Source organism: Phaenicophaeus curvirostris, chromosome 1 (assembly GCF_032191515.1).
Source record: "Phaenicophaeus curvirostris isolate KB17595 chromosome 1, BPBGC_Pcur_1.0, whole genome shotgun sequence".
Taxonomy (NCBI): domain Eukaryota; kingdom Metazoa; phylum Chordata; class Aves; order Cuculiformes; family Cuculidae; genus Phaenicophaeus; species Phaenicophaeus curvirostris.
In genome coordinates, this window is record NC_091392.1 from 86322790 (window position 1) to 86348996 (window position 26207).

At 42.8% G+C, this 26207-nt stretch overlaps 1 protein-coding gene across 1 annotated transcript in view; it reads right to left on the bottom strand.

Moving 5' to 3' along the window:
* The window catches only part of CFAP91 (cilia and flagella associated protein 91), a 35096-nt gene extending 20912 nt beyond the window's left edge, over positions 1-14184 (bottom strand). The window contains exons 1-10 of the mRNA XM_069867253.1: positions 14026-14184; positions 12179-12249; positions 9933-10090; positions 7179-7262; positions 5173-5229; positions 4638-4822; positions 3800-3977; positions 3301-3458; positions 2858-3040; positions 2608-2744 (exon numbers count right to left, since the gene is read on the bottom strand). Of these exons, the coding sequence (XP_069723354.1) occupies positions 2608-2744; positions 2858-3040; positions 3301-3458; positions 3800-3977; positions 4638-4822; positions 5173-5229; positions 7179-7262; positions 9933-10090; positions 12179-12249; positions 14026-14146 (1332 nt within the window). The 5' untranslated portion in view covers positions 14147-14184. The remainder of the gene's footprint in view (positions 1-2607; positions 2745-2857; positions 3041-3300; positions 3459-3799; positions 3978-4637; positions 4823-5172; positions 5230-7178; positions 7263-9932; positions 10091-12178; positions 12250-14025) is intronic.
* Between the last annotated feature and the right edge of the window lie 12023 nt (positions 14185-26207).

Here is a 26207-nt window from a genome sequence, read left to right on the forward strand (position 1 = left end):
ACCACACCAAATGATGGTATGTCATCCAGAGGGACCTGGACAGGCTGGAGAAGTGGGCCTGTGAGAACCTCATGATGTTGAACAAAGCCACGTGCAAGGTCCTACAATCGGGTTGGGGCAATCCCCGATTTCAGTACATGATGGGGGATGATGTGATTGAAAGCAGCCCTGCAGAGAAGTACTTGGGGGTGCTGGTCGATGAGAAGCTCAACATGAGCTAGCAATGTGCGCTTGCAGCCTAGAAGGTCAACCATATCCTGGGCTGCTGTGGCCAGCAGGTTGAGGGAGGTGATTCTGCCCCTCTATTCCTCTCCTGCGAGACCTCATCTCATGTACTGTGTCCAGTTCTGGAATCCTCAACAGAAGAAGGATATGGAGCTGTTGGAATGGGTCCAGAGGAGGGCTACAAAGGTGACCCAGAGGAGGGTCCAGAGGAGGGCTACAAAGGTGACCCAGAGGAGGGCTACAAAGACAATCAGAGGGCTGGAGCACCTTCCATATGAGGACAGGTTGAGAGAATTTGGCTTGTTCAGCCTGGAGAAGAGAAGGCTCCGAGGAGATCTTATAGCGAACTTCTAGTACCAGAAAGAGGCCTACAATAAAGCTGGAGAGGGACTATTCATAAAGGCTTGTGGTGATAGAATGAGGGGGAACGGGTATAAACTGGGGAGGGGCAGATTTAGGCTTGACATAAGGAAGAATTTCTTCACCATGAGAGTGGTGAGACACTGGAACAGATTGCCCAAGGAAGTTGTGGATGCCCCATCCCTGGAGGTGTTCAAGGCCAGGTTGGATGGGGCCTTGGGCAGCCTGATCTAGTGGGATGTCCCTGCCCATGGCAGGGGGTTTGGAACTAGATGTTCTTTAAGGTCCCTTCCAACTCAAAACTATTCTATGATTCTATTTTTTTGTTTGTCTGGACCAACCAGTCTGGTGTCTGCTTCTGTATATCTAAAAGAAGCAGTTAAATTTTGCATAGTGGATTTTTCATCTTTGCCTGCAAAGCAAATAATTTGTAATTTTAAAAGAACATATATTTTGCCTTTCTGGGGCGGGGAAATGAGTATCAGTTATGTTAGCCCCTCACTTGGTATAAACCAACTTAGACCAAGTGATCTACATTGTTTTAAGAAAGAAAATATGCAGAATTATCTGATTTTGTTCTGCATTCTGTCTCCTCTTAGCCACCAATTTTTCTCTGAAAACACATTCTTGTGTGAGCAGCAGGAATCAGGGCATACTTCTTTGAAACTATAGTTGAGGTACTACACTGTAGTCTTTCAAACCACTAGAAGTATTTTAAACAAACAGAATATCATCACTATAATTGGAACTCAGCTCTGAAAGCTTGGGCTAACATTCTGCTGCCTATGAGAACTGTGTTATGATCCAAATTATACATGGAGAATTTTATGCAGAAAGCACCCAAATACAACCCCTTCAATACTGCTGTGTTTTCTTCTCTAAAACTGTAGTGAATTAATGTCCTTAGCTCTTGAACATCTCCCTTGGCACTCAAGATTTTAATTGAATATTTTCTTTCTGAATAATAATCAGATACAATGTTTCATCTTTCACAAGAGCCAGTGGAATTTGAGATAATACGTTTGATTTTTCAGAAAAGAATTTCAACATAAAATTCATTAGTAGAAACTTACTATCTGTAACTTGAGAGTGTTATTAAACTACATTGAAACAAGAAAGCTATACACGTAATTTCCAACTATGAAATATTTCTTCCCTAAATAAAGTGTAAGTGAAATTTGCCAAGTTTTACAAATTAAATTAAATATTTTTCAGAGATAGAGCAGCCAGCAAAGAATACACCCAATTTTAAATAAAGGTAACTCTCAACAGCATCACAAGAAGAGGACTTAAGTGTATGTGTAATCTGCAAATATTGTGACTGTAGATGCAAAAGAGACAATTTTTTCCTCAATGGTTAATTGCATATATGGACACCTCATCTGCATGAACAGTAGTGACAAATTAAGTTATGCAAAACACTATTAGGATGTTTACAAATCAGATGCAGTTGTTAGAGAACAACAGTGATGTGCATCCACCGTTCTGATCTGATTTTATGAGTCAGGTCATTTTAGTCACGCTTTGCTGCAGCTGTTTTTACAATATGTACTTAAAGCGTATATTCTTCTAAAAATCTGTATACTTTTTAGAATATTAATCCAGATTTTATTTATTTAACTATTAGCAGTTTGACAGTGTAACCAGTAGGCTTGCCACATGTGCGTTATAAATGTAAGGGAGAAATGAGTAAATGGCAGAAGAGGATTTCTAAATCACATAATATATTCTGATCCAAATACCCGATCTCTAGGAAGACAGAAGCAGCTCTGTTTATTTTCTACAGGGTTGGAGCTGATGCACAAATGGTAGAGTACTAATGGACTGAGATTCAGAGCAGTACTGGTTGTGCCTAACAATAATCTGAATGTCTGATCCATTCTGTTCTTGAAGTTGTCTTGCAGAAAATAGGAATTTAACACAGGAAATTGGGAGAAAGCTTACATGTGTGTCTTCCCAATTGCATTTCTGAGCAGTTCAACCCTAAGAGGAGCTGACAAGCTGCTGGATGCAGCTTCATACCTGGTGAACCTGTGCCAGCTCCACCTCTAACCTTGCTGATCTTCTAATATATCCTGTGGTAGCATACTTAGGTACTGGTGCTTTAATGTTGACCTGGGTGACAGAATCTGGAAGAGATGCTTCCAGTTCACACAGCCCTAAGGAAAACAAGCAGCAATTAAGTAATGGAGTGGTGGGGAGACAATTTTGAGTTTTTGTTAATATTTTAAGTAAATATTTCATACAGACTATATATTCCCAAATGCCTTACCTGCAAAGGTGTTAAGATAAAAATTTTTTACCACATAGCGTTCAGAATGGTTGTCTGGGAAAAACCCAATTCTTGACAAAGGCGCATATGTTTGTGACGAATGGTCAGCGTACTCTTTGATGATATCTCTTCTCTCCAGCTTCCCCATCACATTCTTCCTCCTAGCTATCAGTTTCCTGAGCACTGAAAAGGAAATACAAACATGAGAAGGTTCTTCACACAAATAGTTCTAAACATGCCATATCTTTGGAAGCTCACAAGAACTTTTGCTGGTTAATATAAAAACACAACCTGTTTGACCAGAACAAATGCTGGCCATGCGTATCTATATTGTGGGTGCAACCTATTTCATCTTGAATAAAGACTGCAATCTTGTGGAAATAGAACGCCTTGTCTGAAAACTAAGTCTTGTACTGCTCTCCCTCCATGTCTTTCAAACTTACTCAATGCACAGTCATGCTGAATCTTTTTAAATTTCTCTTCTTTAGTCTTCTGATGATTTTGCCAGTGGTCATCCAAGCGCTTGGTATCCAGCTCATTCTGATTTTTCTGCCACCTCTGCAGCAGCTTCATTAAGACTTTCAGTCGAACCTCCTGCAACCTGCAAGGAAAGAAAAGGCCAGGTATGACCTACTGTACTCTGCAGTGTTCTGTGCAATGCTGTCATCATCAAATCCTACATACAGGCTGGCCACTTTACACATAGCTCATATTGCATATCTTGTGTCTAGTCTTTCATTTAAAAAAATGAGTTTAGCAGTGGTGAAAAGTATTGTGGTAGCAATCTTTTACATTAAATTTAATAAAAATATCTCCTCCCCAAATCAGGGAATTTTCATAGAACTAAAGGCTTGTACCCTTCAGCCATTCCCCTAAACCTTCTTGTTCCTTCTCTATTCAGCTAATAATTAAATGAAATAAAGAATATAATTGCACTCCTACTTTTCTATTTCCTGTTCTCTAAAGGCCCACTCCTTTCTCTCCATAGCTTCCATCATTTTCCTCCTCTTCTTGATTTGTGAGGTATCATTCATGTCTGGAAGAGTTGCTTCCCATGCACGTTTTTCCCGGGCACGTTCAATCATCTCGACCTCGGCTAGTCCTGCTGGTAGGCCCCGACCTTACAGGGACAAGAAGCAGTAGCTCTTTAGGACAATGGTGAATCCAGCAAATAACCACCACGAGAAAAGTATTAGAGGGATGGATGGGCACAAGCCCATGGGTGAAACACAAGCAGAACTGTCAACAGGCAGAAGTAAATACCTCTAAGGTCACTAAAATTCTACAGTAAAAGGAATGGTAGGACCTGCGGTTGCTAAAGCAGGATGCAAACAAGGAAAAACTTCCAAGAAGACACTTACTGAGAATGAGCACTTTCTTTGACATGTCCACTGTCCATCACTATTGCAGGGGTGACACTAGGAGATTAAGATCATAGTTGTACTCTGGGGCAGTGGTGCTCATAATGTTTGGGGGTTTTTTTATACTGATATCTAACTCAGAACAGCTGAAGAAACAGCAGGTAAATGGAAAAACTGTTACTGGTTCATATTTGTAAAACATATGACCTTTTTCTACTGAATGATTTCAAAACTCTTCATGAAATGCCCCAGAACAGTGCTATCAAATAGGTAAATATCATACTCATTTTAGAAACAGATAAAATTACATGCTCCAATGGAGGACAGCAAAGGTCTATGAATAGACTTGAAACCTAACAAACTAAGAACCTCCTATTAAAGAGGGAATTATTACAATTTATCTTGATTTCACACCTTACCCCATGTGAGAGTAGCAAGCGTCAGAAGTTCATGGAATGAGCCACCAAGAACTACATATTCAGGAGAATAGGGGTCCGTCTGGGCTTCACCATCTCTGTAATCTGTCTGTGTGCCCACAGTTCGTAACTCGGGACCAAAGACCTCGCTGTCACTTGCATCATCTGAATAGACATAGGGCTCTAGTCTAAAAAGAGATTTAAGATGGAAGAACATTTGAGGTTTTCTAACAAGTATTAGAGAAACTTCTTTGCATCGCTTCTAGGATTCAGAGACATTCAGCTTTGTTTCAGGCTTCATAATCATAACACTCTTGAGGCATATGGCCTTCACGTGCAAAGCACTACTTGTATACTGCAAGCAAATTCTGAAACAGTTAATCACCTGTTTCCTCAGGAATTCTCAATGGTGAACAAACCCTTACCTCTTAAAGAGTTTTTTCCTGCCAGTTCATTATGAAAAATAGTTACCCAATCTTCTTCTGATGAGATGTGAACTATTACAACAATAATCACAGTTCCAGCAGTCACTACTTACGCTGCCATTGCATAAGCAATATCTAGTGGAAGCAGCTTCTTAGAAGATACGAGAGGTCTGAAAAGAGAGAACGCAGATGTAAGACATTTACCATAAGCATAATAAAAAAGATCATTATCGTTTAGAAATACTGCAGTCCACTCTAGCAGAGTTACACTGCTTTTCCACAACTCAGGTTCTGTAGTTGCATGTTTAAAAATTATGTCTGAATATTAAATTATTCTTTCATAGCAAATGAGCAACAGACAAAACTTCACCATGTCCTCGCTTTGGCCGAGACAGACTTAGTTTTCTTCCCAGTAGCTGCTGTGTTTTGCATGTAGTACGAGAATAATGTAGATAATGTATTGTTTTAGTTGTTGCTAGGTAGTGCTTATTTTCAGCTAGGTAGATCTAATTTTCTTCCCAGCAGCTGCTAGTTTTCAGATGTAGTATGAGAAAAACGTCGATAATACACTGATGTTTTTAATTGTTGCTAAGAAATCAAAGATTTTTTCAGTTTCCCATGTTTTGCAAGTGTACAGGGGCCCAAGAAGATGGGAGAGGCAGAGCCAGACAGCTGACCAAATCTGGACAAAGAGATATTCAATGCCATATAACATCAAGGTGAGTGCACAAATGCGAGATTGCCTGGGAGTCAGAGCTCATTGATTCATGATTGCTGCTCAGGACAGGCAGTGTGGTTGGTCATCAGGTCATTAAGTGGTGAGAGACTGCATTGCATTGTGCATAATTTGTTTTGTATGTTCGTTATTATTGTTGTTGTTATTGTTACTTTCTCCTCCTCTGTTGTCCTATTAAAGTGTCTATCCCAACCCTTGCTGCACTTTACTTCACAGTTCTCCTCCCCATCGCACCAGGGATTCAGGGAGCAAGTGAGCAGCTGCATGATACTCAACTGCTGGTTGGAGCTAAACCAACACACACCAGTAGGAATAAGTCTTTTGTCAAAGCACAAAGTGGAATTGTAAAACAAGACAGTAACTAAAAGAAGTTAGTTTTAAGTGTGCTCACAACATTTTGTGTATGTTTCACTAATTAGTTTACTTCTTTCACTTCGAGATTTTGAGAGTTCTTTTTTAATAACTTGAAATCTTGAAGTTAATTCCTACAATCAGGTGGTAATGTAAGCTGACTTGGACTTACCTAATTTGATTGTTCCCTTTTCCATGGCATTTTATAAAGTACGTTGAAAGTGATATGGGTTCTACAACACTCTAATACCTCCTTCTTAGACATTCTTATAGTTTGCATGCTGCAGTTTACTATCAATTTCCCTTAGCCTTAGACAGACTTTAAATCTTATTTTCAAACTCCAGAAGATCTCATCACTTTTGTCCGTTTTTTGTTGTTGTTAAAGGAACCATAAAGAACTTCAATTTATTAAACTTGGCAATTTTTTTTTAGATTTAAAGTGGAAATATTGGCCAATAGCTGCTGATTAAAGCAGTCAATGTAAGCCCATGTATACGTGACTAAGTTAAGAATGTTTGTACGTTAGGTATTGGTTCAGATCTTGAGTCTGTTGCTGACCCGCTGTGTCACTGTGGAAGGAGCAGCATAGTCCTGCAGTAGGACATTGATGAAAAGTTAATCAAGGATTCCCTTAGTTCCCTTTCTGCTCTTGGCAGAAACTGGGAGTTAGAGGTTTCCTCCTTATGAAGGCACCGTCCTAGGAGTCTGGAGAACCACAATGGCATTGGGAGCATTTTCTTCCTTTGTGTACTGATCCACAGCCCAAAGCTTTCTATAAATAATTATTAGGTACAGAATGCCTGGTACATTTGCTTATGTGGTAACTCAATTCCTGAAAAATCTGCCATAGTTTGAATTTTAAAAGACGTTGTAATTTAAGATTTGGTTAATATTTAGGTTTTCTATATCAGTGATCAAAGAACCAACAGAAAATACACAAAAAAAATAAGGCTCTGGCATGTATTTAGGTGCTCTTTAAACTGCACAAAAGCAAGCTTCTGAATGCTGTTTCAAATCAGTTCTTCCCTTACCGTGCAAAATATTTGTAGCGATTCCTTCCACTCACTTCAGGATCTTCATACACAACTTGAGGTACTTGAAGAGAAGGTCGAGGTCTAAAAGCCAAAATACAAGATTCTTCTACTATCATTTAAGTAGAGTCATAGAACGTCCAGAATTGGAAGGGACCCACAAGGATCATCGAGTTCCTGCACATCATAACTCCAAAATTTACACCATGGAACCATGTAACCATGTACATCATGAAGTACATTCAGAACAGTTCTGATCTTTTTTTCTTATGCCGTTTGTTTTTTTCTTATCTCTTTACTTCTCTGGTTGCACAATCAAACATACACATTACAAAATCCCGAAAATCCCCTTACTTCTACAAGCAACTATATTTTGCTTTTTAAATACTAACCTACATAGTAAGACAGCTTGATGTTGTATGTATATTCTCCACTATCAGTGGGCTAGAAATGGTAATTTGCTGCCTTATGTGCCTGCCATGTACAAAACTGGCCACTTGTAGATGCTTGACCTTGTAAAGTAAACAACTTTTACTGGGAGGCTGAGGGAACTGGGGTTGTTTAGCCTTATGAAGAGGAGCCTAAGGGGAGACCTTATTGCTCTCTACAACTACCTGAAAGGAGGTTGTGGAGAGGAGGGAGCTGGCATCTTCTCCCAGGTGACAGGGGACAGGACAAGGGGCGATAGCCTCGAGCTGTGCCAGCGGAGGTTCAGGCTGGACATCAGAAAAAAATCTTTCACAGAAAGCGTCACTGGGCACTGGCAGAGGCTGCCCAGGGAGGTGGTTGAGTCACCATCTCTGGAGGTGTTTAAAAGATGGGTGGACGAGGCGCTGAGGGGCATGGTTTAGTGATTGATGGGAATGGTTGGACTCAATGATCCTAGAGGTCTTTTCCAACCTAGTGATTCTATGATTCCATGCCAGTAAGGTAAATAATTTCCTTAAGCTATATATATGGACAGTCCTGAAACTCATGTTTTTTCATAAGAACACTTTTGGCAACTTGTATGAATCCTGACCTCGGTTGAATGGGATTGTTGGTCCTGGAGTTGGTGGGTGCTGCCTGTTTTTAAATACAGAGGTATGGTTAACAATACACACATGGCTTGACAACTGGGATCAAAACAAAGGCTTGCATGCTGAGATCAGTTGTCTTCAGAGACCCCATCTACGCCCTGCGCCCTGCGAGGTGTGCTCTGGGACTCAGGGAGTCACAGTATGGCTACCCACTACAGAAAAGCCTATAGAGAGATGCTTCATTAACCTCCTGTGACATAATTTACTGCAAAGGTATCTCTTCCCAGTGCTTTCAGTCATATCACATAACAAAAGAGAGGGGAAGGTTTTGAGATGCAGTGCAGTAACCTGAGATACTTGCTCAGCACTAATCAACCTATTATTGTGAAGTTGTCTTTGTAATTCAAATGAGTTCATTGAGCTAGTTCCCCCAGCTGATTCTTCACATATCTGACTCTTGCTCCATCCAGATGGATTTGTGTTTCATTCAGCACAGGTGGGCACTTATTCTTATGATCTAACTTTATTAGCATAAGCTGTTCATCCTATTATGATATAGTTATAGGCACAATGGGAACCCAGTGAAATTGCCCCTTTTATTCCACAGATTCTGCCTCTTGCATGTCCTTGACTTATATTTGCTGACTTTGCTGAAATAAACGAGCATTTATTCCTGGTAACCTTGCAGAGGCAATGCAACTACTGAAGAGACAGCTGGGAAACAGACTGTCTTCTGTATCAGCAACACTGTCAATCAGTGCAGGTTGAAACAGAGAGGATGCCTTTCTCCTTTTTTTTTTAATTGCAAGACTCTCTGCAAATACATGTTGTTGAAATGTAAATCAATTTTAAAGCCGCACAGGCGTCAAATAAGTTCTTGTTACAGAATTACAGGCAAAATGTAAGAAATCACAGAGGTTTTCACGGGCTGAGGACGGTCTGAACTGAAAATAGGAAGGTAAAAAAAAGGCTCAAAAATTCTTATTTTAATGTGGAAATGAGAAGAATATGCTTTCAAAACTGAATAAAACCAGGTGTGAAATCTGCTGTATCACTCTTAAACATCTTTGACTGTCTGGCATGTGGCAGAACTCAGTTACCAGCAATTCCAGAGCATGCATCACTGAAAAGCCCATGCTCTGAAGTAAGCTTGTTAATGCAGCAAAAACCTCTGAAAACAACCTAGGCCAATGCCTGCAGTCCTGAATACAACTAATAAGGACTCAAAAAACTTCATGGTGTGGCAAAACACATAAGTACTTTTTAAAATATATACTGAATCAGCAGCTCAAATTGTGATGCCAGGAGAACATTCAGCTATGAAACCCCTGCACTAAAAATGTGGTGGCTTTGTTCAGGTTCCATACAGCCTTGAAAGGGCAGCAAAAGCAATCTAACCAGCTGCAACTGTACAGGAGTAAAACCGAACAGTTCCCACTGAAGTAACACACATGAGTCACTGAAATCCTCATAACTTATCTGATCTATAAGAGATTGAAATAACTCACTTTCCCAGCAACCGCGGCAAAGCAGATAGCACAGGGATGAAGGAATGTGCAACATCCACCCTGTAAGAAACAGATGGGCAACCACACTCCACAACAGCTGCAATCTCTCAGTTTCAAGGGAAATATAAGTAGGAGCAAATTGCAGGCATCTCCACTTCAGTGTGCATGGGTTTTTGTTGGTTTTGTTTGTATGTTTGCTTTAAATTATCCAACCATAGAACACTTACACAGCAAGTTGCTGAAGAGCTTCCAGGCACTGCTGAGTGCTCCCTCCCCATCTTCGGTCAATAAACAGAGGCACTGGATCTTTGCCCTCCAAGCAAAGACTGTAGCCCTGGAAACCGGTCAAGCTAGTAGGCATACTTCCGAACATTGATGTCTTTACCTAATGTTTATGTGGACACAAAGAAGAGAGGCAGAAATTTGATTTCAAATAGCATTAAAGAGATCAGAATTTCAGCTTGCTGTGATTTACATACAGGCCTGCACATTTGGGATGGGGAAAAAAGGTGGCATACATATGCTAATAGTGTCAGCTGGCTAGATGGTACTTCTCAAGATGTGGAGCATACCAGACTAGCAGCAGATGTACAGATATGTCTTCTGGCTGTTTTCCAGTGTCTAAACTTATACTTAAAATCAAAGGGTGTAACAGTTCGTTACATAAAGAAGTTAGTGTGCAGTAACTGTGAATGTGCAGCAATGTGAACTTCTAGCACATCACCCTATGTAACACCCTCCTATTTCATGTGCTCTAGAAATGAAGTAACATATTCCACTTACAGAGTAAAGTTACATTAATTTATGCTGCAACAGTTCTAGCATGTGTTAAAAATATCTGGACTGGAGTTATCACACAAAATTGATCACATTTAAAGCCCACACCCTTCCTTGTAAGCACTGATTTCCCAGGGTAGATATACTCCAAATCTCTACATTTATGGTTGCCAATACACTTTTGCAATCGTGACACAAGTATAAATGATGTAGCTACATAGGCTTGAGCTTCTGTAATGCCTGAAATCAGATCTGAATTGTGAATCATTCCTCTAATTTCCGTGGGTGCTAGCTCAGGTGCATATATTGTAGTGGTGACATTTCAAGTACACTAACTCACCAGAGTTTCAGATGATGAAGATCTAGACAACCTCTGCTTGCTGTGCTTTAGACTGAATTTTTGTTTCATTTATTTTTCAAAGAAAATCCAGCTTTCAAGGAGTTTTGCAAAACCCTGTAAACCAATATTATCACAGCCCCTACCCCCCCCTTTTTGGAATGCTACAGACTAAGAATTCCAAGTAATATTGTTTTGTATTGCAAATTACGCACTTGTTGATTCATATGCTTAAAACTTTTGTGCAAGTCAGAGTCTGTCAGCACACCCATCTGCAACGTTACACCTATGACATGACACCATTACGATACACCTGCTTACTTTGCCTGGTCTGAATTGTTAACACAGCTGTATCGTCGCAAGGATCTCTATGGTTTCCAGCTCCACATGTATTCCTCTCTACAGAGAGGCAGACAAACACACATGTTTATTCATGTAGATATAAGAAAGAGTCTGAGATAATGGGGTAAGAGGCATCCAGAAACATGTTTTAAAAAAATGTTTTGTGATCCACTGTTGAAAGCTGCTCAGGGATTTTCTCCTCACTGTACACCAATGGAGCTTCAGAGTTCAGCATATCTGCCCTGCAGGCTCAGTCAAGTGCACAGCTTCAGGAGGACTCTGTTTAAAACCCAGTTAATTGTGCAGTTGTACCAAGTCTGTTCTTTGGAATTTTACCTGTATGTAGACTGTCCAGCCATCAATCACTGCTGTCCAAAGGAGGACTGCAACTCCCACAGACATTTCCTAGCTGGCTTTAAACTAGCTAGGGTGAATACCGATAGCAGGGGAGCAAATGCAGTAGGGAGCTAAGCATGGACTAAGTACTCAAGGGCTTAGCGAGGAAGTTAAATTGCGCTAACCTAGTGTGAAGAATCAGGATGGCTTTATAATCTTTACGGGCTGCTTAGCTGTTGCTATCTAGTTCATTTTAAACTAAGTAGGCTACCTTGAGCTGTAGTCTATGTATACTCCACAATACGTGTGAAATAACACATTTTAACAGCTCTGCTCAATAAACAGCCCAACTCTCCAGTTCTTTTATTAGATCTTAATAACATACACAAGCTACTGTTAAAAGCACTTTGAGATAATTCTATTAAAAATACTGACAACCAATTCAGGAAATTACTCTGGACATGAAACTGGGCATTTCTAGGTCACTGCTACAGGGTACCCTAGGCCAGCAATCATGGTTACTCCCTGTATTAAGTCTCATTTTAGTACAACGCTTCCTTTGCTTTGTATTTTGCAGTTTCAAGCAAGCAGCTTCTAAATGAGACAGAATTTCTACCCACATGTATGTATACACACATAAATACAAGGTGCACACTTGAGCTACCTTTGGCCAACACCCACCACTTTATCACTGACAAGCTGGACACTTGACTTTGAATGTTTCTTCTCAGTTGATAGTGTGTACAAAGGGTCTGAAAGGTAAGTGAATAAATGAAACTGGTTACGTATTTGAGGAATCAGCATAAATAATCAGTCAGACTCCACCTCTCTCTTTAAATAATCTGTCTGTAAGAGAGTCTAAAACAAACTAGGAAAGAAAAAATCCTGAAAGACATGTCTCCACATTAAAGAAACTCCACCATCATGCCGTGGGGAGGATGAGGGGTGGGGTAGGGTTGTTACTGGATGACCTTTAAGGTCCCTTCCAACCTAAATCATTCTATGATTCTATGACCATCACACAAATGGGCCTCAACACTGAAACACTACTGTGCTATGGAACACACACATGACTGAAGAAAAAACTTCCTTTGGAAGCACTGCCAATTTACACAGAAATCAAAGAGAAAAAAAGAAAGCATGGTGCAATGGTAACCAGTGTAAATCCCTTACTGTACATGATGCTTCTCTTTGGGATATTGAGCTACTACTGGCTTTCCTCCAGCCTGCAAATGTTTCATAGAATCATACAATGGTTTGGGTTGAAAGGGACCTTAAAGATCATCCAGTTCCAAACTCTCAGCCATGGGCAGGGGCACCTCCCACTAGATGAGGCTGCTTACTCCTAGTCCCAAGCTCCTCCTCACTACTGCTGCAGGTCTTAAGTGCTTCAAAACTGTGTGGCTTTATCCTGACCCTGGGGTGGCACCACCCATCTTCCAGGCTCCAGACCTGCTTTCCCTGCCCAGTGAGCTGCTGGTCGCTTTGTGCCAGCCCCTTGGCTGGCTGTGGCCATGCATGACCTCTTGCACGTCCCCTTGCACTCTCTTCATAGAATGGTTTGGGTTGGAAGGGACCTTAAAGATCATACAGTTCCAACAGCCGGACACCTCCCACTTGACCAACCTGCTCAAGGCCCCATCCAACATGACCTTGAACACTTCCAGGGAGGGGGCAGCCACAGCTTCCACAACCTATTCCGGCGCCTCACCACCCTGATAGTGAAGAATTTCTTCCTAATGTCCAATCCGAATCTTCCCCCTTCCAATTTAAAGCCATTCCTCCTTGCCCTGTCACTACACACCCTTGTAAAGAGGCCCTCCCCAGATTTCCTGTAGCCCCCTTTTAAGTACTGGAAGGTTGATCTAAGGTTTGCCGGGAGCCTTCTCTGCTCCAGGCTGAACAACCCCAACTCTCTCAGCCTGTCCTTATAGCAGAGGAGCTCCAGCCCTCTGATCATCTTCATAGCCTCCTCTGGACCCGTTCCAAATCCTTCTTATGTTGGGGATTCCAGAACTGGACACTACATTCCAGGCAGGGGTCTCACAAGAGCGGAGCAGAGGGGCCCCCGGCGCCTCCTCTTCTCCAGGCTGAACAACCCCAACTCTCTCAGCCTGTCCTCATATAGGGGGTGCTCCAACCCTTGGATCATCCTCGTAGACCACTCCCAAATCCCCCTTATGTCGAGGATTCTAGAACTGGACACTATACCCCAGCTGGAAGTATATACTTCCAGGGAGGGAGCCCGCTTCTCCCAGCTCCTCCAGGGTCCCCCTGGATGCCACCCCATCCCTCGGGGGTGCCAACCTCCCCACTCCGCTCGGTGTCACCCCCGTAACGCGCTCTGGGTCCCGTGGCGCAGATGAAGCCACAAAACCCCCTGGGGGGCAGCTCAGAGCCCCGGGGACACCTTGGGGACACCCTGGGGACACCCTGGGGACGCCTTTCCCCCCTCAGTCCTGCCCTCACTTGGCGGGGGTGGGGGGGAGGGGGGGAGGTTGTGGGGAAGGCGCTGCCGGTCCCGGTACCATAAAGGCAGTCGAAGGTCCTGCCGGGAGCCGCGTGTGCGCGGCGGGCGGCCCCGGGGAGCGGGGACAGAGCCCCCCCGGTCACGGACAGCTTCATGGCGACCGGGGCTGCCGTTTCCATAGCGACCGGGGCGGCGCGGGCGGGGACCGGGGCACCGCGCTCCGCCCCGCCCCCCCCGCCCCCTCCCGGTCTCGGCGATGGGATGGGGGGATGCGGGGTTGCGGGGCTTTTCCCGGGAGCAGATGGGCTTATTCTGCTGTTTCCTGCAAATCCCCGCGGGAAAGAGTTGCCTCTCCTCCCCCTCCACCCCCGATTTGGATTCAGCTTATAGAATCACAGAGCGATTTGGGGTGGAAGCGACCTTGAAGGTCATTCGGTGCCACCCCCCTGCAGTGAGCAGGGGCATCTTCAACTCAGAATCACAGAGTCACTAGGTTGGAAAAGACCCACTGGATCATCGGGGCCACCCATTCCTATCAATCACTAAACCATGCCCCTCAGCACCTCATCCACCCGTCTTTTAAAAATCCTTCTCTGTTGTTCTCCATCAGGTCGCTCAAAGCCCCATCCAACCTGGTCTTGGGACGGGGAATCTACCACCTCTCTGGGCAACCTCTCCTGATACAGAAAATACCGGCAAATTAAACTGTCCAAGACTTGCTTTAGAGTTTTAGAAAGCGAGCATCCTTATCAAGGCTGGGCAACACCATGAGCGATCCCCATCAGTTGTGCGCAGCGAGACTGGAGCTGGAACAGAACAGATTTCCCACTCACATGCATATGGATAAATTTTCCCAGAGATCTTATGCATGGAATCATAGAATCACGGAATCATAGAATCATAGAATCATAGAATGGATTGGGTTGGAAGGGACCTTAAAGAACATCTAGTTCCAACCCCCCTGCCATGGGCAAGCACATGTTCCACTAGACCAGGCTGCCCAAGGCCCCATCCAACCTGGCCTTGAACACTTCCAGGGATGGGGCAGCCACACCTTCCCTGGGCATATTCTATCACTTTCCAAGGTCTAATTTTAATGTTGTAAAACTTCGCAACAATCAAAACTCTTGATAACTTGGAGATGGCTCCAGGTCTCTGCTTGACATTCACTTTGAGATAGAGACTCCAAACAGAGATGATGACAGAAGAAGAGCCATTTATTCAGCACATGTGATATTGCACAGAAGACATTATCATCTTCAAAGAATGAACAAAGTCTGGAAAACGCTGTCTAAAATCTGCTCTCAGAGAAAGAAAATATGCCATCACAGGGACATTCTGTCTAACTTTCAAAAAACCCACAACTGCTTAGACGCAGCTTTACTTTAGTTTAAATCAAAATACTCCACTTTTGGTAATAGTAACTACTTCTTCTATCACTCCCACCCTCAGCATAAAACATGTCTTCCTAATTTCTAGTCTAAACTTCTCTTCTTTTAGTTTAAAACCATTACCCCTTGCCCTATTCATAGAATCAAAATCATTTGGTTGGCAAAGACCTTTGAGATCATTAAGTCCAACCGCACCTGTCCACTATTAAACCATATCCCTTGCTACAGGCCCTGCTAAAAAGCTTTTCCCCATCTTCCTTATGAGTCCATTTTAAGTACTGAAAGGCCACGATAAGGTATTCCCATAGTCTTCCCTTCTCCAGGCTGGACAATACCAACTCTCTCAGCCTCTCTTCATATGGGAGGTGCTCCAGCCCTCTATCATCTTCATGTCCCTCCTCTGGACTTGCTCTAACAGATCCGTGTCCTACCTGTGCTGAGAGCTCCAGAACTGAATGCAGGACTCCAGCTGGGGTCTCACCAGAGCAGAGTAGAGAGGCAGACTCATCTCCCTTGCCCTGCTGGTCACACTTCTTGCGATACAGACCAGGACAGAGTTGGCCTTTGGGGCTGCAAGCGCCTATTGCTGGCTCACATTCAGCTTGTCATCCACCTGCACCCCCAGGTCCTTCTCCACAGGGCTGCTCTCAATTTCTTCATCCCTCAGACTGTATTGGTACTGAGAGTTGCCCGACCCAGATGCAGGACCTTGCACTTCACCTTGTTGAACCTCATGAGATTTTTCACAAGCTTGTTCTCCAGCTTGTCAGGGTCCTTCTGGATGGCATCCCTTCCCTCAGGTGTGTCAACCTCACCACTCAGCTTTGTGTCATCTGCAAATTTATTGAGGGTGCGCTTGATCCCATTGTCTATGTCATTGATGAAGATATTAAACAACACTGATCCCAGAACAGATCCCTGATGGACACCACTCATCACTGTCTTCCCAGAGAGCCCTGAGGCATGTGAGTCTTGCCTATGTCCAGCTGGGGCCACCTGCCTAGTGGGCAGCGGCGGTGGCATGGGTGAGAAGTTGGAGTGGTGATGGGGCCCAGACATGAGACGTACGCAGGTTCTTTGTCATTCCCCACTGCCACCTTTGGGCCCCATGTGCAGGGGGGCAGGACAACCCCAGGCTCAGCTCCGCTCCTTTCCTGCTGGTGACTGCTCTCTCCGAAGTACAGATCTGTGGAGAGCCTGGGCGCAGCCCTGGGCTGCGCCCTGAAACAAGAGTAAGGGTGACTTGTCTGCAGTTTGAGGAGGACTCGGGGGTGGCTGGGCCTAGGTGTCTTTGCTTTTCAACTGCCCTTGCTCAAATTGTTCTCTGTGATGTCCTCTTGTTCCCCTGCATCCTCAAACTTAAGAAAACTTAACAATTACAGTGGGGGACTGGATTCAAGCATGGATTATCTTATTCCTGGCTCTGCTTGCTACTGCTTAGGACTTCTGCTGCCATAAAGGGGTGGAAATACCCTTGGTACCTAGCTCCCAGGCAGGATCCAGGTATTTTTGCATTTGTAAAGCATCTGAGGAGACCCGCTCAAAGAATTACAAACAAACATTATGCTGTTATTAAGATGCGTTGCTGGGTTTGCAAGGAGGACACTGAAGTTGGAAGCTTCTTTGTGCTGTTAAACAAGAAGGGCCAAGCTTTTGTTACCCTAAGGGGATTTGGAATCAATATTGTCGAGACCTTAACAGGAATAGGACAAAAAAAGCAGTGAAATTGCAAACGGGCTCTCTCCTCTACCTACAATCCTGAAGCAGGTGCCTCGTGTTAGTTATTTTGTATATAAAACCATTTATATAGAACTACTCCTAGTATAGAACTACTCCTAGTTCACCATGTCTCATAAAATTTTAGCCCATGAATGCTTGATCATTGGAGAGCAACATTAAAATTGTGGGTCCAAATTCCTTGGCTCTGCCAATTTGCACATAGATATTTAGTTCAACTTCGAATGCTGGTTTATTTTCTTAAAGGCCCATCACTTGTTTGAAGCAACAGGTTCGTTCTTAGGGTAGTTAATCAAAATGGGTCAGTGAAGACTTGGATGTGGGTCTGAACTAAGAAATGCCATGACAGCTCTATTGTCGATTGACATCTATAGGATCATACTTTCCACAAGGGATTGCTCCATGCCCTAGAGATACCCAGCAGGCTGTAAAGATCCTCATTTTACTAAATAGCTTTACAAAGTGAAGCATTGGTATTATTGACAAGGGCAGTGAAAGTCACTTGTTAACAGAGTTGCCCAACATTTCTCATGATTATGTTCGGTTTTCATTTTTTGTAATTCCTTTCAATAGAACTTCATGATTTCCATGGTGAAATTTTCCATGCTAGACATCTGCCTTGAGGTAATGAGGTGTGTAAACTGTATGTTGGCCAAAAAGATATTCTTTGTCAGCTCTACCCTCTCACGTGTTTCCACTTTAAGGTTTTCAGAGATGACTGGATACAGGTGGCCTCCTGGATTTCTGCTTTTCTGATGAGGAAAGGAGTCAGATGGAAACTAGGAGGAGAAGGAGCAATGGAACAGTTACATGAGTTCTTGACAGAGTACAACAAAATGCCAGGGCACAGCCTAACAGATGAGCACTCTCTGGAGTTGTGGAAGATCAAAAAGGTGCAGTCTTGCTATTAACTTTAGCCGTGTTAAATCGGATTGAGTGTAAAGTGTTACCACCTTCTTTGTTCACCATGAGCTGCCTGGCCGACTGCCTGTGATCTGACGGTGTTGACAGCTGAAAGACTATGTGGGGAACCATCTCAGGTGACTGATGTGGCTGAAACCTAACCCGTCAGAAAATAAAAGTTTTCAGGTCACTGCATAGCTGCCTGAAGACTAATACTTGCTCATGGGAGGTGACAGGTATATGTGGCTGAGCTAAAAATCTCAAGGTTCAGGTTCATAAAGCTTGTTTAGATTAGATTGGAGGGTATGTGTGAAATATTGGCTTATTTTTAAGTAGAATTTCTGAGAAATCCCTGTGAATTACAGATGTGGACAGTGAAGAGCCTTGCAAGTGTTGAAAGATGTATTGATTATTACTGTCTTGAATGTTCTTTGCCTGAAGTCTTCATATTCCTGTGGACCTGCAGCTAGGGTGAAACCTGGCCAGGGCTCCTGGCATGCTGGTGTGTGCTGTGGAATCCACTGAAATGGCAAAGTGATGAGGTTGGGTCTGAGTTGGTCTTTTTTTTTTTTAATGCCAATCAGCCATTTCCAGAGAAAGAGATTCCAAAACACAAAAGGCTCTGAGAAGATGTTTGATCTCAGGCAGTAAACTCTGGCAAGCTTGTCTCACCACCACTTTGGAAAGGGGACTCAAAACTTACCTGGTGGGTCTGTCTGTTCGTGTTGTCAAGGACATACCCAGTGACTCTGGTGAAAGTGAGCTGAAGACAACTAATTTGCAATCAATCAAAAAAGACTCCTGCATCTTAGGCACAGTTTTCAAAAAGCTCAGCTGTTGGGCTTTCTCCTCAGAGCTGTGGGCTCTGGCATGATTTTGGCATTTTTTTTTTTACCCCATTAATAGCTTATCCACAACAAGACTGTAGCTGAGCTGGGGTGCTGTCTATCATGATTTTTTTTTGTTTGTATTATAGACACTTGGCTCTGAGAGAGGACACCAGGTGCTCAGGTGTATGAGTACACTTTCCACACCTTTGTAAGTTACTGTGCAGTGACTAAGGGGACAAACTCTGTGCCAGTGCTTAAAATGTTGCAAAATTGTGGCTAAGTATGCTGTTTTAGTTGTCCATGAAAGAGGCTGAGCCAAATGTATTTTACCTCACATAAACCTTGAGACAAGATAGTGTAATTTGCTGCAAGATGAATTACTGCTACTCTGTTGATGGACTTGTTATGCTGTGATGACTTGGTGATGTATTTGAACTGTAAAATCAAAGAGAAGTGGAAAATTTAGATAAGGTGGGCAGGATTAGGTATTAGTAGAGAACAGAATAGTAGCTGAACAAATAAGATGGATTGGATGTGAAAGTAGGGTTTTAGAGGAGAAACTTGGCTACCTGAGCAAAGAATAATTAGTGAGAGAGTGGTGTGGTAAAGAACCACTGTGCAGGGAGAGGAGGTGGAGACAGGGTGAGCAGCCAGTGGAGCAGAACTGAAGTGGTCTGGACAAGAAAACAGGAAACCTAGATGAAAAGCTGAAAAAGTGGGGAAGGGTGTGGAGAGGCAGTACTCTGGGGAAGAAGGCAAAGAAGTTTAGCTAAAGAGATGAGTGTCTGTATTCTGTCTTCCTTGGGTCCTCCAAAGCCTTGGAGAGAACTGGTTTTCTTGAATGTGTCTTTTCCTCTGCTATTCACGTGGAGCTGTGAAACCCCTGGCAAGATATCATCCCTCTGGCTTTAAGCTTAATTATGTAGATGCTCCTCTTCTGCTCTCTGTTAGCAGCTATCAAATGATGGCACTGTTGTGTTGCTCGTGCATGTGATGTTTCATGGTGGCTTTTTCTTATTAAAAAATCTAAGTTATAGGCAACAAAATTATAGCATTAAAAACTGTTGAGGCTTTGATGGCAAGAAATACCCAAATCGAAGCAATCCATTTACAATTAGTAAGCGTTAGCATGCCTTCTCCCACTCTTGCCACAGGATGTCACCATTTCTCCAGATATGGTCCATCTCAGTCTCTAACCTGGGTGGTGCCAGTTCAGCACTTACATGAAATGTGTAATGATATAAAACTAATTTGGTCCTTGGACCCATCCATGGTAAGCCCTAATTTCCATTCCCTGTCCAATCTCCACATGGTTTACTAACTGTGTATAATAAACACCTCTTTCAGCTGTGTGAGTCAGAACAATCAGGAAAGCAGCAGCACAAGGCTGCAGTCAATGTGGTTGCTAGGCTTTTAATCCAGAAGAAGACGGTCTGCCTCCAAGCCCACACAGAGACATGACGAAGGAGAGTGAGGAAAAGAGGAAGAGGAGAAAGATGTGGTCACTATTACCAGCTGGAAGCAGAAGTAAGTCTCAAAAAGATGTGAGAAGGCAGATGCTGTGAAATCTAATGTTACGTGGATGGAGATCTTGTCTTTCTACAGGCTTTGGGGTATAGTAAGGCATTATGTCCATTATGGAATATCTCACTTGTAACTTGTGATATCTTTTGTAAAAATGACCTTGAAATACTGATTGTGGTTAATGGAACTTCAACGAGGTGAAGTCTTTGGTTTCTTTGTGCTGTTTTTACTAAGAACTCTGTTAAGAGAGGCATCTTGAGACACAGCTCCTGAAATAGCAAAACCAGATGAAAGTCTTTATAGAAGAGCTGTTATCTCTTGCCTTTCGTTCCTTGCTAGGACTGTTAGCACATTTCCCATACTAAAAGCAATCTGCAGATTAGGATAGCCTAAAAAGTCAAAAGTTCAAAGGAAATGAAATAGTAATACTTAGCAATCACAGATAAAGTACTCACTTCAAAGCCTCCTGGAAGAGTTATGCAATGGTTTTAATTAGCACTTCAAGAAAAAAAAAAAAAGATGGTGGAATTAAAGGCATTTTCAGCTCGTGGTTCAGAAAAGTCAAATTTGTGACAAAACCCCAAGTTCACCAGTACTTCAGGCAGCCTCTGAAGGACATTCATGCACTTAATTTCAGTTGGACTGGGTGAGCTTTGGATGAGATTCTTAATGAACAGGGATGACATCTGGATGATTTGCTGGGCTGAAGGCGGAAATGTTGCCTCACTCCAGTAGGAAAAGGATCTTGGATTGAACTCCTTAGGGAACTAGTGAATTCTTAGCGTTCTCAGTCCTCCCATGCAATACTCGGAGGAGTAAATGGCAATGCCCACATGTTAGCTTGCAGCTTTCAAGTTCCAGTGTGTTAAGACATTTCTTTCTAAAATTAAGCCTTAGATTCCCTCTGTTCCTTGCTTCACCAATCAGTCGCTGAATGAACAGAGGAGATGCTACATCCTAGTCAGAGCACAAAAGGAAAGAGAACAACTGAAGGAACAATTTGATGGAAGAGAAATATTACATTGACTTAACAGACAGGATTTCATCCCATGTTTCTGGTTTAGAAGTTGGTGTAAGCTTGTATCTTCAAAGTAATACAACTACTTCTGGCTTCTGGAGACCTGGAGGTGAAATGTGATTATAGCTGGTTTATGACTGGATTCCACATCTGCATTTCATGAGGGTTTGGGCGCAGCCTTATCCTCTGTCTATTTAAAAAGTAAATAAATTAGCAACTGTATTTGCTGGTAGCTGCCTGTTGAGCTGGGGGGAAGAGAGAAACCCCACTGATTGGGGAAAGGGAGTGCAGGTGCAGGCAGGAAGGGAAGGAAGGCAGGCAAGAGGCAGCTGTAACTAGAAGGGGCCTTAGGAGGGATGAAAGATGTTTCAGGGAGTGAAAGGGGTTCCAGCCACCACTGACTTCTTGCTCTTGTGATATCCATTTCTGTTGGCTCCATGCTAAGCTGATAGAGGACAGTTCTTTCTTTACAAGGGCAATCCTAAAAAACATTTGGAGCCTGTTGATATGGGAAGTTTGGACGGGAAGATGTGAGTTACTCTATTTTTACTCAGCCAAGCCTGAGGGGAGGCCCTTCTGAAGTACTGGTCTCCCTAACACTTGATTGGCAAGTGTCCATGCAGCCTGCAGGAATGCTGGGAGGGTGTTGTCAGCAGCAAGGACTATCCTGGCCTGGCCATCAATCATACTTCCTGACCGCTCCTCCCCAGACTAGGCATGGGGCTGGCATGACTAAGAGGGTTGCTGAGTCCCTAAAAATGTCAAGGGCTGTAAAGAGAAGGTTGTCTCCTTGAGCCAAAGAGATCTCTACTCAGGAGCTCTATAGCTAGATTTTTACTGGCTGCTTGATGGATGGTTTATACTAAGGCCCGGAGTAGTGCAGGGTAGCTTAAGCAGTTCAGCAGACAGGGAGACACATAGTATGTATTTATCTGAAGTGTCAAAGACTATGAAATGGAGTACTTCGCCGACCTCTGCAGCATTTCTGCTCTTCTTGCTCTTTCTTCTATTGTTTGCCATGGGGCCTGGACAAGTCTGGCTTCCAACTAGCTGGAAAACTTTTCCAACGAGTGAATGTTTGTTGCTTGAGCAACAGGGACTGTTGATTTTCTGTGACCATTTTAGCTGCTCTCTTAATGGGAATTAAAAAGCTGGACAGAGGTGCTATGGAGAGTAATTTCAGCTTGTTGTTATAACACAGTATAACTCTTCTATACATTATGCTTTTATTTCTTCTTAAATAATTAGTGCAACATGACCTTAATTCTGTCTAGTAAACGTTTCATAAAAAATATTTACTTATCATTCTTTACTTGCAATCTACTTAATGGAGGTCAGCTGAGGTCTAGCACATACCCAAGGGCCCAGGGGAGGCATACCAGAAATAAAAGGGTAAGACAGCAGTGACAGGACACGCAGGCCATGGAAAAGAAAAAAGCCAGAACTGGATGGGGGGCTGCGCAAAGCCCTTTCCAAGGGTTTGGGGAGAATGCTTAAGTATTTCTTCCCTTGTTTAAGAAAATACAGCCTATGTTCTCTTCAGTCCTTAAAATTCCTCTGTCTTTCCCCTCTGTCTTTGCCTGCACCCACATAGCCCCTCCCACATCACTTCCCAGTCTCAGATGGTAGAGACAGAACAGAATGTGGTACAGGATCTAGAGCACGTCATCGTCATCACTGGTGTCTTGACATATCAACTGTGCAAGCACAATAAGAACTCAGCATCTAGTGTGTTGATCTGGAAATATACAGCATACTGAAAACTAGGGCAAAGTAGTCAAGATATGCGCTTCAGCTGAATGTTTGGATGAAATCTCCTGCCAGGATAAGTTTTGTTCCCATGTCACTTTCAAAAATAATTGTACTCCAGCTACATAATGTATTCAGGAAGATGTCAATGTAAACAGGTTTTCTTGAGAATTCCCCCACCTATACATGGGGATGCCCTAGTGCTTCTGCCCCTTAAGTATCTGATAGTCAAGTCCAATTGATTTTTGGTGGAAATCAAGATTCTAAAGGTGCCAATAATGATCATTAGACTTACTCAGAAATTCTTCTCCTGGATCAATGAGAAGAAAACTAGTGCAAATAAACTAGGTGTTCAAAATTGAAACCTAACTTGGCCACTGATGTGAAAGAAATGGCTTAAGCGCAAATGAACTTTCTACATTATTTTGTAACATTGCAAGTAACAGCTGTGAGACTTCTACATGGATTCAGAAGATACATAGCTGCAGGCTCTTCACAAGCAGCTTGCAGCACTGTACAGCATATGTCTCAGTGCAGTATTTAAAAGGAGTGAGATGCTGGGATGCGAATACATGGAAGTATGCAGCTGCAATCAGTGACATCTCAAAAATTGAATGACTCATGTATTTGTAAATACTAATGATTCCTTCCAGGCCTCCAGTTAGCTCCCACATTTTGTTGTGAATGTTAAACCATTTGCTATAGTGGAGCTTCACATTTCATAAAATATGATCAAGAGAGTCTTGAACAACAAGAGGGTTGCTGTCTTCATTACTGTGGAAGTCTAAGCCACAGAGTCCTTCTCCCAGCATGAGACTACAGAATTCAGGGGATGCTGTGGGCCGAGCCCTGCAACGTCAGAGACAGAAGTTCTCATTTTAAAGTGAAAAGTGACTGCAATCTAGCAAACTGCCTTCAGGTCAGCTGAATTTCTGGCAAGAGATGATCTGCTACAGTACAAGCTTGTAGGGCATTCTAAGAGAGAGAAATACCTTAACTTAATCTTGATTCTTGTTTCTTTAAGGGCTTGCTTGCCATAATGGAAGGAGACTCCCTCCATACAGGGATCTCCCAGAAGGGAATGGCTCAGTTCTATAGTACAGCATCCCTGCATACAGAATTCATGGTGTAGTCCTGAAATGTGGGCATTTGCCTCTTCAGCCTGGGAATCATCTTCTTGAAGTGATTTTAGCCTAGTGAACAACTTGCCTAAATATGGAGTTTGAAGCTTAGAGGGGATGTAATTAATCACCTTAGAGTCTCTCTAGTGCAAGACCAGAGCAAAGGTTCTTCTATCTCAGCATACATTCTCTTTCAGGTCACACTACCGAACTGATAGCATTTGGGACTTGAAGTTTTGCAACTCTGATCAAAAAGAGGAACTCCATCATGTACTTGGGCAGTTAATACAAAAGGCAACGGGGCCCTGGCAAGTCATCTTGCTTCTTTTTTCTGCTGTGTGTATCTAAGCATTGATTAAAACCACAGACATCTTCTTTGACAATCAAACACAGCGTATGGTTGACTGGGCTGCCAGAGCAGTGGCTGTCTCATGTTTATACTAAGTCAAACCCAAAAATATTTCTCTAGGCCAATATTAAACAAGTTTCTTTTTTCAAGATGTTAGAGGGTTAGTGGTTCCCAGAATAGGCACTATGTGGAAAATATCAAAATACCTTCAGCTCTGTTTCACCACATAGCTATATTTCTCTTCTATCATATCTATCAAAAGACCGGGAAACCCCGGACTACCCCAGAGCGCTAATTTCAACCGACATCGATAAGGGGTTTTACCTTATCTAACGGTAACAATGAAAGTAAAAGTATTTTTGAGGTTCCTTGAAAAACCTGTTCATTTGACTCTCTCTAACAGGCAAATACTTCTTTATTTTTCAGACGATTCTTTTAGTGGGCTGAAACTGAAGACTCAAGAAGCCAACAATGACTGCAGTGCCACTGCTGTTACGTTCTTTAATTCTCATAAAGGGCTGTACAGAGAAAAGAATTTGGAACCTCATGGCAACTGGGCAGTCTCCCCCTATTTCACCCATTACTTCTCTAAACAGAACTGTAAATGTCCAGTGCTGTAGTCCTTGCACACTCACATGTGCCATCAAGCCTGCCAAGTGACATGGTAGACTGAAGGAGGGGTTCTTTCAGAGACTCTGAGATTTTAATTGGATTTCCTTTCCTGGGTACTAGATCTAACAATTTTCCAGCTGTTCCTCTTTGACTGATAAATTAATCTGTTCATCCTGACAGGTAATCTTTACTACAATTCTTCTGCCACTGTCAGCAGGCAGAACACATACGGAAAACAAAATGCACCAAGTTAACAATCAATCCTTATGTACAATCTAATCTCAGAAGAGAAAAAAGGCTGTAATCTCCCCATTGCACTGTACTCCAAATTGGTATAATCAGTATGAAAACATGTTAACTGTGCTTTAATGGCAATTCCCTTCCTTCTCCTCCCTTCCAGCCCCTGCCTCTTCATCTCGCCAAGAAGTGATTCATTCTTCCAGAGTGATTCTGTTACAAACTATTACTGTGGGGGCAGCACGGCCAAAATAACAGTGCTCCTCCTTAATCTATTTGGAGAGCTGCTAGAGTTAAAATGGAGTGCCACTCGTGGGATGTTTAGTCTCCACAGGCCATACCTTTATCCAGACCATTTTGAAGCTTTCTCCCAAGATGACTAAACTTTAACCTCCCTTTGCCCTTGGTCTTCTGTAACTCTGACAGGAGTATAAATTGTGTTTTGCTTGGTCTTTTTCTGGTTTTCGCAGGACAAAGAAATACCATTCAAACTCTTCTTTTTTGAAAAGTACAAGATGTGGTTAAGTAAAAGATACTGTTCACTCGCAGACTAGGGAAACCCCTTTTGAGTTTTTTTACCACAGGCTTTCCCTCACAGTTTGTGTGGCTATCAGCAGCTCCATCAGCCTTTCAGTGGTGGCCAGCAGATGAAGCTTTAGGAAGAAGACAAAACTAGTTAATTTGAAAGGAAAGCATGCTTAATATGTTAAAAAAAAACCCTTAATAACAAGGCACTGCTTTGGAGACTTGATGCATCCTTTTGGTAGGT